We start from the raw sequence: 12,062 nt of genomic DNA, 5'->3' as shown, positions 1-12,062 counted from the left end.
TTGATATGCTTGGATCTACTATACTGGGTTTTCTATTTGCCCCCTATGTTTTTCATTCCTGTCTTCTTCTGGATTATTTGGGTAATTTTTAATACTCCACCTTAATCACTTGGTGAGTTTTTGAATATATCTTTTGTGTAGTGTGTGTATGTGTGTGCATGCGGTTTCTCTAGCGACTACAAAATACTTAACTTTTCATAGATTGTTTGGAATTAACATTTTTGTTGTTCAAGTGAAATATAGAAATCTTACTACCATATAGATCTCTTTACTGTTCCTCTTTAGATGGCAATTTTTACGTGAATAACTGGGGCTTCCCAGGTGGCACAGTGGTAAAGAATCTGCCTGCCAACACAGGAGACATAAGAGATGAGGGTTTGATCCCTGGGCTGGGAAGATCCCCTGGAATAGGAAATGGCAACCCACTCCAGTATACTTGCCTGGAAAATTCCATGGACAGAGGAGCCTGGTGGTCTACAGTTCAAGGGGGTCACAAATATTCAGACCCGACTGAGCACACACACACATACATACCTATATTCACTGAAGACCCCATCAGACAATATCAGAAGTTTGTACACGTTATGAAAAGCTTAAGATGAGAAAAACAGTCTATTTATCCAAATATTTCCCACATCTATTACTCTTCCTTCATTCCCAAAGTCCCTCTGGTGTCATAGTTTTATCAACAAAATATTCCCACAAGGTCAAGTGAGAAAAACTCAGAGAGCAAGAGAAAGCAATGGGCTTCACTCTCTTGCTGTTGGGACCACACTTCCTCTGGTCAGAGAAGGGTTCCCCTCCCTGAAGCTTTAGGCACCTGCCTGGCTGTGACAGCCACGGCTGCATTGGGATTGCCAAGGGGCAGGGGTGGGAGGGGGGAGAAGCAACAAACAGGGGTGTCCCCCTCTCTCCCTGACCTACACAGTCCCTCATACCCAATCCTAGGGGCAGAAATAAGAGAGCTTCTCGAGGAGCTCTGTCTGCATGGTGTGCGGGTCCAGGATTCTGTCCATCTGGGGTCCAGGCCAGGAGACACCAGGGGGCAATAACAGTAAACTTACTGTCAGTTTGATGGTGCTTGGAGTTCTCCTCCCTTTCCTTCCCTTGTTTTCCTGTTATGCTTTCCTTTTCGAGACAGCAGCTGCATGCATTGAGTCCCGGCACTCTAGCTGTGTTCAGTGAGAGAGAGAGGGTGGACTAGCACTGGAGTAAGAATGAGAGATGGATTTTTATATCACAGAGCCGTGGATTTACAAAGGCTGAAAAACGTGATGCACCCTTAAGGCACCCTAACTGAGGATAAATTCTCTCCCTGCACACCCTCCCTGCTTACCGCCCACCCTGCTCTGTCCAGGCACGGTGTGGTGGCTAAAAGTCAAATTCCTTGGTTTGAATTTTTATGTCCATTTTTCCAGATGAACTTTAGAATCATTTTGCCATTAAAAGTATTTTTTTTTTATCTTGATAGGAATTTAGCTAAATTCCTGGATTCAGAGAGACACAGTCCTTTTATAATTTTGGGTCCTTCTATCTAGAACATGGTATATCTTTTCATTTTTTAAAAATGTCTTCAATGACATTTTAAAAAATTTCAATTAAAAATTTTTTTTCACAAAATCTTTGTGGTACAATTTGGTTAGATTACTCCTGATATTTTGTTGCTACTGTGATGAGATCTTTTAAACATAAAATCTTATTGGTTATAGTTGATATACAGAAGAGTTATTAATTTTGGCCTAATTTGTAACCAGCTACCTTACAAAACTTTTGTTATTTTCGGAGCTGATTTTCTTGATTTTCTACAAATAATGATTCATGAATTCAGTCTCTCAGACTGGTATTTTACAAATAATGCTAATTTGGAATCTCTCTTTAAAAAACTTCTGAAAAATTCTGCTTTTGATTTAATCATATTGACCATCAAATCTTATACAATATTAGGTAACAGTGGTGATGATAGACTTGCTTGTCTTGGTTGTGACCTTAGCAAAGTCACTCTTCAAGATAGAAATATTTCATAATGTTAATAAAATATCTTTTTAAATTTTTTTAAAGGAATTTTGATCAGAAAAGGACACTGAGTTTTATCAAATGCTCTTTCAGTATACATAAAATGACCATTTGCATTTTCTTACTTGACCTATTACTGTGGTAATATTTTAATAGAACTTCTAAATTTAAAAAAACACCTGTGTTCCTACAGTCACTTCTAGTAGGTCACAGAATAGATTGCAGAGCAATTAATTCTCAAGGAAGGGCTTTTCCCCAACACAGCTGCTTTTCTTTGAATTATGTCCCTGGAGCAGCCATACCGCCACCACCTTCTCCCTGGTTACTGTTACTGGTGGCAGCGCGAGGGTCCTTGGGAGTGTTGGGCAGAAATGGCAAATGAATGCTGTTTTGCTGAGAATTTGGCCCAATCCTAATATAATACTTTGCCCACCTGATGCAAAGAACTGACTCATTTGAAAAGACCCTGATGCTGGGAAAGACTGAAGGCAGGAGAAGGGGACGACAGAGGATGAGATGGTTGGACGGCATCACCGACTCAATGGACATGAGTCTGAGTAAACTTTGGGAGTTGGTGATGGACAGGGAGGCCTGGCATGCTGCAGTCCATGGGGTCGAAGAGAGTCGGACACGACTGAACAACTGAACTGAAGTGACCAAATATAACATCCTCATCCATAGAGATGAGCTTTAGTTTAGACCTGAGAACTCAAGGACTGTACTAGAAGTAGATTAGAAACTCCTTCCCCAATATCCCACTCCAGAGATCTCACCCTAATGAGGAGACAGTCAAGCCTGGGGAGGAAAATAAAGGGTAACGAGGGCAGCGTCTGCTTTGTGCCGGCTCCAAGATAATGCTTTACATGTGTTACGTGACTGACTCCTGAAACTCCATGAGGTAGTTATCCCCATTTTACTGATTAGAGGTCTAGAAACTTGCCCAAGGACATAATTGCTAAGAAGAGCTGTTCTTTAAAAAACAGGTGTAATTCCGAAGTTTGTGTAAACTGGATCTATCATTTCTAAAGACTGGCCCTCAGGGATGGGTCATGAGGCGGAACTCACTTGTTGTCCTTTCCCTTGCCCATTAGGGATCTGTGGGGACCGATAGGGGGCTGTTTCTGGCTGGCCATAGAGGTCCTGGGGGAGTGCCTGGGGGGAGTGCCCATCCCACCCTGCTGGATTCAGGTTCACTACCTAGAGGTGCAGTCAGGGCATTCCAGCTGTTCAACCGGCATCCTAAAAGCGCATGGTGTGTTGACATTGTTTTTGCCCGGTGCTCTGAAAATTCAAGGAAAACAAATATTTGATTTTCAGTTCAGTCAGTTCAGTCGCTCAGTCATGTCCGACTCTTCGCGACCCCATGAATTGCAGCACGCCAGGCCTCTCTGTCCATCACCAACTCCCGGAGTCTACCCAAACCCATGTCCATCGAGTCGGTGATGCCATCCAACCATCTCATCCTGTCGTCCCCTTCTCCTCCCGCCCTCAATCCTACCCAGCATTAGGGTCTTTTCTAATGAGTCAACCCTTCGCATGAGGTGCCCAAAGTATTGGAGTTTCAGCTTCAACATCAGACCTTCCAATGAACACCCAGGATTGATCTCTTTTAGGAGGGATTAATTGGATCTCCTTGCAGTCCAAGGGACTCTCAAGAGTCTTCTCCAACACCACAGTTCAAAAGCATCAATTCTTTGGCCCTCAGCTTCCTTCACCATCCAACTCTCACATCCATACATGACCACTGGAAAAACCATAGCCTTGACTAGACGGACTTTTGTTGGCAAAGTAATGTCTCTGCTTTTAAATATGCTATCTAGGTTGGCCATAACCTTCCTTCCAAGGAGTAAGCGTCTTTTAATTTCATGGCTGCAATCACCATCAGCAGTGATTTTGGAGCCCCAAAAAATAAAGTCTGACACTGTTTCCCCATCTATTTCCCATGGAGTGATGGGACCAGATGCCATGATCTTAGTTTTCTGAACGTTGAGCTTTAAGCCAACTTTTTCACTCTCCTCTTTCACCTTCATCAAGAGGCTCTTTAGTTCTTCTTCACTTTCTGCCATAAGGGTGGTGTCATCCGCATATCTGAGGTTATTGATATTTCTCCCAGCAGTCTCGATTCCAGCTTTTGTTTCTTCCAGCCCAGCGTTTCTCATGATGTACTCTGCATATAAGTTAAATAAGCAGGGTGACAATATACAGCCTTGACGTACTCCTTTTCCTATTTGGAACCAGTCTGTTGTTCCATGTCCAGTTCGAACTGTTGCTTCCTGACCTGCATACAGGTTTCTCAAGAGACAGGTCAGATGGTCTGGTATTCCCATCTCTTTCAGAATTTTCCACAGTTTATTGTGATCCACACAGTCAAAGGCTTTGGCATAGTCAATAAAGCAGAAATAGATGTTTTCCTGGAACTCTCTTGCTTTTTCGATGATCCAGCGGATATTGGCAATTTGATCTCTGGTTCCTCTGTCTTTTCTAAAACCAGCTTGAACATCTGGAAGTTCACGGTTCACGTATTGCTGAAGCCTGGCTTGGAGAATTTTGAGCATTACTTTACTAGCATGTGAGATGAGTGCAATTGTGCGGTAGTTCGAGCATTCTTTGGCATTGCCTTTCTTTGGGATTGGAACGCAGACTGACCTCTTCCAGTCCTGTGGCCACTGCTGAGTTTTCCAGATTTGCTGGCATATCGAGTGCAGCACTTTCACAGCATCATCTTTGAGGATTTGAAATAGCTCAACTGGAATTCCATCACCTCCACTAGCTTTGTTCGTAGTAATGCTTTCTAAGGCCCACTTGACTTCACATTCCAGGATGTCTGGCTCTAGGTGAGTGATCACACCAACGTGATTATCTGGGTCGTGAAGATCTTTTTTGTACAGTTCTTCTGTGTATTCTTGCCACCTCTTCTTAATATCTTCTGCTTCTGTTAGGTCCATACCATTTCTGTCCTTTATCGAGCCCATCTTTGCATGAAATGTTCCTTTGGTATCTCTAATTTTCTTGAAGAGATCTCTAGTCTTTCCCATTCTGTTGTTTTCCTCTGTTTCTTTGCACTGATCACTGAGGAAGGCTTTCTTATCTCTCCTTGCTATTCTTTGGAACTCTGCATTCAAATGGGAATATCTTTCCTTTTCTTTTTTGCTTTTTGCTTCTCTTCTCTTCCAAGCTATCTGTAAGGCCTCCTCAGACAGCCATTTTGCTTTTTTGCATTTCTTTTCCATGGGGATTTTCTTGATCCCTGTCTCCTGTACAATGTCACGAACCTCTGTCCATAGTTCATCAGGCACTCTGTCTATCAGGTCTAGACCCTTAAATCTATTTGTCACTTCCACGGTATACTCATAAGGGATTTGATCTAGGTCATACGTGAATGGTCTAGTGGTTTTCCCTACTTTCTTCAATTTAAGTCTGAATTTGGCAATAAGCAGTTCATGATCCGAGCCACAGTCTGCTCCCGGTCTTATTTTTGCTGACTGTATAGAGCTTCTCCATCTTTGGCTGCAAAGAATATAATCAATCTGATTTCGGTGTTGACCATCTGGTGATGTCCACGTGTAGAGTCTTTTCCTGTGTTGTTGGAATAGGGTGTTTGCTCTTACCAGTGCGTTCTCGTGGCAAAACTCTAGTAGCCTTTGCCCTGTTTCATTCTGTACTCCAAGGCCAAACTTGCCTGTTACGCCAGGTGTTTCCTGACTTCCTACTTTTGCATTCCAGTCCCCTATAATGAAAAGGACATCTTTTTTGGGTGTTAGTTCTAAAAGGTCTTGTAGGTCTTCATAGAATCGTTCAACTTCAGCTTCTTCAGCATTACTGGTTGGGGCATAGACTTGGATTACTGTGATATTGAATGGTTTGCCTTGGAAACGAACAGAGATCATTCTATCATTTTTGAGATTGCATCCAAGTACTGCATTTCTGACTCTTTTGTTGACCATGATGGCTACTCCATTTCTTCTAAGGGATTCTTGCCCACAGTAGTAGATATAATGGTCATCTGAGTTAAATTCACCCATTCCAGTCCATCTTAGTTCGCTGATTCCTAGAATGTTGATGTTCACTCTTGCCATCTCCTGTTTGACCACTTCCAATTTGCCTTGATTCATGGACCTAACATTCCAGGTTCCTATGCAATATTGCTCTTTACAGCATTGGACTTTGCGTCTGTCACCAGCCACATCCACAGTTGGGTATCGTTTTTGCTTTGGCTCCATCCCATCATTCTTTCTGGAGTTATTTCTCCACGTATCTCCATTAGTATATTGGGCACCTACTGACCTGGGGAGTTCATCTTTCAGTGTCCTATAGTTTTGCCTTTTCATACTGTTCATGGGGTTCTCAAGGCAAGAATACTGAAGTGGTTTGCCATGCCCTTCTCTACCAAAAGTTGTTTTAGAACTTTCCATGTATTAACAAATTTCACTGTTACAACATCCTTATGAGGCAGGCACCATTATCCCCATTTCACAGATGAGAAAACCAGGCATGAGAGGTTAAATAACTTTCACAGATGGAGAGCAGAGCCAGGCTCTTAACCACTGCACTCTGTTAATGACATGAAGGCCAAATGAACCAGAATAACTAGAACTCACTTAGTTGGTGGTGAGGTTCTGCTCCTGGTCTAGATTCATGCACAAATATCAAAATCAGGGAAGTTGTTGCCCTGGTGTTCTTGATGAGGTTTCTGTCTAACCTCTCATCACCTTAGGGCACTGGTTCTACCATTAACTAAATCTGCAAGAGGTTATAGTGTGCATCTTCCCTGGGTTCTGGAAGTGGGTTTATTATTAGTGAGTTTCACAGGAAAGGTTGGAAGGTAAGTAATGTTTCCTAATGCTCTTGATTCAATGAGTTTGCTCTAGATTTCTGTGCCAACCTGACTCCTCCTCCAAATTTTTTCTTTTAAATATCAAGAGAAATATCAGTATCATGTATCAAAAGAAAGTTCAGAATTTGGCATTCTGAATCAGAGCCAGACTTCCTACTGTTTCTGCAGCAAATAAATCCTGGCCCTTTATTCTCTGGGTGGCTTCCTTCCATGATGGCAGCTTTACTGAGCCCTCAGCCTGAGTGTACAGCCACAAAACCACAGGGCGAAGAGAAGTAGCATCCAATCCAGACAAAAGCCCTCAGTCCACACTTAGGAATTTCTGGAAGTGCTTATTAGCCTTGGTTTCTCCCTGCATATGAACATTAACATCTGTTTTCAGAAACCTGGAAGCCTTAAAAGCAGTGAAAGGTTTAGAAAGAAAAAAAATTTATTCAAAGTAAGCAAATCAGCAAGGGAAACCATTCAAAATCATTTCACAGATATTTTAGCAAGAAACCCACCAGTGAAAGCTCAAAGAACCAGGAGTACGTTATATATGGCATATTTTTACTTTTATGAAAATAGCAAGTAAATAAACTGCTACTAAGAATATATTCCTTTAAGAGAAGGAAGTTCTAAGATTCAAGACAGGGTCAGTACAGGTTCAACTCAGTTCCATGGGCTCTGTAACTATTCTTGCCCAGAATCCTCCAAAGAAAAGCAAGTCCAGAGAATGTTCTATATGGTAGTTTTTACCGTGCTGGTAGTCTCATGCTTTGGAAATTAGTATTCTACCAAAAAAAAGTGAGACTTCAGCTATTTGAATACTCTGCTCCCTGGTCTCTGCCTAAATATATTTTCTGAACAAACAGCAACATAGAAAGCAAAGAGTAAAGGAGAAACAAGGACACATGGATGCTCTGAAATGTGTATTTTAAACTAAATAACTGCAGTTAAATAATATACTGCCAACTATTGTTAGTCATTCAGTAATGTCTGACTCTTTGTGACCCCAGGGACTGTAGCCCACCAAGCTCTTCTGTCCTTGGAATTCTCCAGGCAATAATACTGCTGTAGGTAACCATTCTGTCCTCCAGGGGATCTTCCCAACCCAGGGATCAAACCTAGTCTCCAGGATTGCAGGTGGATTGTTTACCACCTGAGTCGTAATATACTGCCAAAACTCACTCTATGTACCCTGATTCTTAATTATCCACATCAAGTGGAAGTGTGGGATCTTCTATCATGTATCTCTAAATTCCTGACTGAAATCACTTATAATCAAGTTGGTGGTCAAGAGACATATGCAAAATTTAAATATAAATAATGTTTCAGTGAGAAACTACTTTTATAACTGCTTGGGCATTATCAAAATATAATCTAAAAACCTCTCCTTGTGATCATGTAAATTAAACAAATAATCCTTTTTAAGGCACAAATCCAAACGTGGCAAAACCACCAAAAATTCAGCATAGGGGACCACATTCTCCTAAGGGGTGTTAGGAAATTCAGATAGAAGCTGATGTTATGGCCAGGGTGAAATGGACATGGGCCTCGGCCAGAGGGCCCTGAATGCCAGTTCATCTTTACAGGGCTGTGGGAAGGCATGGAGGGGGCTTCCAGGGGTGCCACTCGGGGAGCTCATTGCAACAGCTATTTATCAACCTGAAAGGAACCCCTTCAGTATTTTAGCAGCCGATGCAGCTGAACCAGCATGAACTGGCTGAACAGCAGCTCTGCTTGCAGCTTTCTATAAATGCAACTTGACAAAAATGGTAGACTATGGGCACACTGCTTTACATTAGTTTATTACAAAAGAAAAACAATTCCCAGAGACACAATATACAACATTCTAACTCCTAAATCCTTTTGCTTTTTTCCTTTTTTTAAATACTCTTCTGAGACCACTCTTTAGAACCCAAGCCTACTCAGTCCACAGGACAACCCAACTCCTTGGCTCCCAGATGCACAAGTTAGAGGTTCTAGAAGCCACAGCCACAGCCACGGCAGTGAAACCACTCTGCAACGTGGATAAACCCTCTGAGAAAAATTTCAGTAGCTGCTAACTCGTTCTAAATAAACAGTGAAAGGACTGTTTCTGCCCCTAAGACTAAACCCCACACATCTGAGGCTCAAGCTCAGGTCTTCCTGTTTCCACTTGACACCTGGAAAGTATGGTAGAATATTCACCGATAAGTTAATCCTAAGAGTGCTATTTGAGATCCAAAGGAGTCAAAATAAATGGTCAGGGTGTCTTCTAAAAAGGCCACGATGGCCCTTTTGGCTGGGTCGCCAGACAGTGCCTGGATACTGTTTATGTGCTCCAGGGCCGTTCTGACCACCTGGTCTCTTTCCTGCGGGTGGTGGGGTGCTCCGCTGTCATCTCTCTCTGTTCCTGACTTTAAAAACTGCAGGATACAGGATTGGACCATGTCCCTGTGCAGTTCGAGGGTTTCCCTGATGCAGGACAGGTCTGAGGGGCTGGCCAAGCTCAAGAGGTGAATCAGCGCCTGGCAGATTTGGGTCCGCAGGCTGGCACAGTACTTGAACTCCAGAAAGTCTGTGGTGTCTTCGCTCTTCTGCAAGGCAGTGACCAGGGCATTCCAGATCTGAGCGTACTGCTCAACTGACCCATAGTGCTCCCTCTTGCGGGGGACGGCCAGGGCAGCGGCTGATCTGATGCGCACTTTGAAGTTCTTGCATGATGTCACAACTGATGTCAGGGCGTCATAGGCCTGGGAGGTCCACCGAGCTGTTTCTAGAAAGAATCCATAGTCATTAGAGCAAATGAAGGTTTAAAAGTAAGTGGGGGGAGAGAGAAGGGGGCTGAAGGAAGCACATACACCACTGCTCAAGTTAGTCCTTCCATGTTTTCACTTAATTCTCATTTAAAAAGCGGGTCCTGCATTTTATTGCAAAGGAAAAGAAAATACTGTCTTGGCAGTGACTGGGGGACAGAGTACTCAGATTAACTGGAGGCTCAATTTCCTAATACTGAGAAGATGATGCCCAGATTCCTGTCTTCAGTCCCTTCCTGTTGGCCCCAGAAAGTCAGCCAGCTTTATTCCTCGTCAGAGCTACCACTACCCACTCCGTTTTGGGAGGTCTTATTCCTGAAGATGGGCAGCAGAGTACAATGCAGCTTCCTTAAGGCTCCCAGCCCTTCCCAACTCCTCTGCTGCCTCTGAAGACAGGAGTAGATACCCAGTTCAATGAGTGCCAATGCCAAAAGCCACTTCAGGCTGCTTCCTCAGTGGATGGAGCCATGAGGCTACACCTCCACTGGCTCCCGGCTGACTGGTCTACCTGGACGCTTCTAGCAGTACAGGGAGCAGAGACAGACCTCCCTAATGCAATGCAGGTTCTGCTAGTCCAGAAGAACGTCACCTCTTCAGGAAGACATCCTTGTGTTTCAGAAATGCTGGCAATTCAAGTGAGTAGGATCTGGAGGCTGTGATCCAGACCCCAGAGCAGCTATCAGCCACTGCTGATGTACTGAGATGCAGGGCCTGTCATTCTCAGAGGCAGATCCCTGCTCGCCTGCAGCATTCCACCCCAGTGCCACCAGCTCCTGTGGGATTTCCGGTTAAACCCTCTTCCTTCCATGTCTGTTTTCCCCTTTAATTTTTCCCTGATTGCTAAAACAATGTATGCTCACTGCAGAAAATTTTGAAAAATAAAAGCAGAAAAGAATCCTACTTATCATCCCATCAAGACAATCACTGTCAATATTTAGGTTAATTTCCTTTCAGTCTTTTTTCTACCCATTTATTTAGATCATACTGTAGAAACAATTTCCATATCTCATTTTCATTTGCTTAACATCAGAACTATCCTCCCAGATTATCAAAAACTTTCTGTAAACATAATTTTAAGTAGCAACACAATACCCCTTTAAATATATAGACCATGGTTTATCTCACCTTTGCCTTAAACTGGGGTGTTCAGTAAAATACCGTGGATAACAGTGTGGTTTTATTAATAATGGAGACTGGTGTGTATTGTCCAAAGAAGCCCTCCATCAGAGAGAAGAAGGAAACGTTCTTACCGAGGGGAAGAGCAGGATTTTTAAATACATTTCCCATTGCATAACAGGCATTCCATCGAACTTTCATGGCAGCCTCAATCAGAACAGTAGAAATCAGGGCCTGGATAGCCTCCTCAATGATTTCAGCAAATCTGGGTTTTTCTATATGAGAAGGTTGCAGAAAATGAAGCAAATTTCCAAGGGCTCGGACTGCATTGCTTTTTACCTGGAGTAAGATATAAAAGCATTAGAAGTCTGTTTTGCCAAAGATATGTGTCAGAAAGTATAATTTTAGTTTTAAAAACAAACAAACAAACAGGAGGCCCAAAACATCTTAAAGCAATGGTAATGAAAAATGTAGCTTATAAAGGTGCAGGTTCTTAGAACTCTGCAAGGTCTTGTGGGGTCAACATTCTGAGTCATCAGAGAGGTGAGGTTCTACAGTTCCTTGCCCTGATTTTTTTTTTAATGTCAGATGGGACTTCAGAGAGGTCTATCTTCCTTGTTTTACAGAGATGGTGTGTAAGGCCTAGGGGCAAAAGGACACGGCTGGTTTGCAGCAAGGCTTGGAAAACCTAGGTTTCATAACTCCAGTCCAATACTTTACTGCCTAAAGTCTCAAACTTTGCAACATACTAGAATCATCTGAGGAGCTTTTTCTAAGAAAACAAAAACTAATTCTGATTGAATTAACCTATGGTAGGGCTTCCTGGGTCTTTAAAACCACTGACTAAGTCAAGCACTTGGTTTGGGCCTGCTGCTATGCTAGGTGCTGTAATAAAAGTCATCAGGTGTTGTAATAAAAGGCATCTTGGAGTCCAATGAGGTATATGGAATGATTTTCAGGTCACAGATGAGGAAACTCACCTTCAGAGAAGTTAAATAATGCACCAAGGGTCACTCAGCTACTAAAGCGCAAGCCAGGATTTGAACTTGGTTGATGTCTGCTGACCCTAAAGTGCACGTTTACACTTTTAAAACTTGATAGTGTAACAGGGAATATTCAAAGCCAAGCTGCCCATCTTTCTGACTTGTCAATTCTACTAAGAGACTTTTGGAAAGAACAACCATGGAATAGTCTTACAAATGGCACTGATATTTTTCATGAGATAGGAAAGAAACTGTACAAGTATGGAGTGTACACTATATACCCTGAGTACACTCTCAATCTGCTTTGAACAGGGATAAATTTGGTGAGATAAAACT

The 12,062-nt window shown here is 42.7% G+C and overlaps 1 protein-coding gene and 1 long non-coding RNA gene across 4 annotated transcripts in view; both read right to left on the bottom strand.

Annotated features, from left to right (window-relative positions):
- Positions 1–254: 254 nt before the first annotated feature.
- On the bottom strand, positions 255–3,295 carry LOC145543331 (uncharacterized). The gene is made up of 2 exons (XR_014080646.1): positions 3,211–3,295; positions 255–1,172 (listed from the first exon to the last, which is right to left on the bottom strand). It is a non-coding gene; the product is annotated as an uncharacterized LOC145543331 (long non-coding RNA).
- A 5,326-nt stretch (positions 3,296–8,621) lies between these two features.
- HEATR6 (HEAT repeat containing 6) overlaps positions 8,622–12,062 on the bottom strand; it is a 33,475-nt gene continuing 30,034 nt past the window's right edge. For all 3 annotated transcript variants that reach the window (XM_081584496.1, XM_081584494.1, XM_081584495.1), the window contains 2 exons: positions 10,878–11,082; positions 8,622–9,587 (listed from right to left, as the gene is read on the bottom strand). In XM_081584496.1, coding sequence (XP_081440622.1) covers positions 9,016–9,587; positions 10,878–11,082 — 777 coding nt within the window. In that variant the 3' untranslated portion in view covers positions 8,622–9,015. The remainder of the gene's footprint in view (positions 9,588–10,877; positions 11,083–12,062) is intronic.

This window comes from Giraffa tippelskirchi, chromosome 3, assembly GCF_054371585.1.
Source record: "Giraffa tippelskirchi isolate mGirTip1 chromosome 3, T2T-mGirTip1v1.2.pri, whole genome shotgun sequence".
NCBI classification, from domain to species: domain Eukaryota; kingdom Metazoa; phylum Chordata; class Mammalia; order Artiodactyla; family Giraffidae; genus Giraffa; species Giraffa tippelskirchi.
The sequence above is the reverse complement of the archived record's forward strand: the minus strand, read 5'-3'. Positions and strand labels throughout refer to the sequence as shown.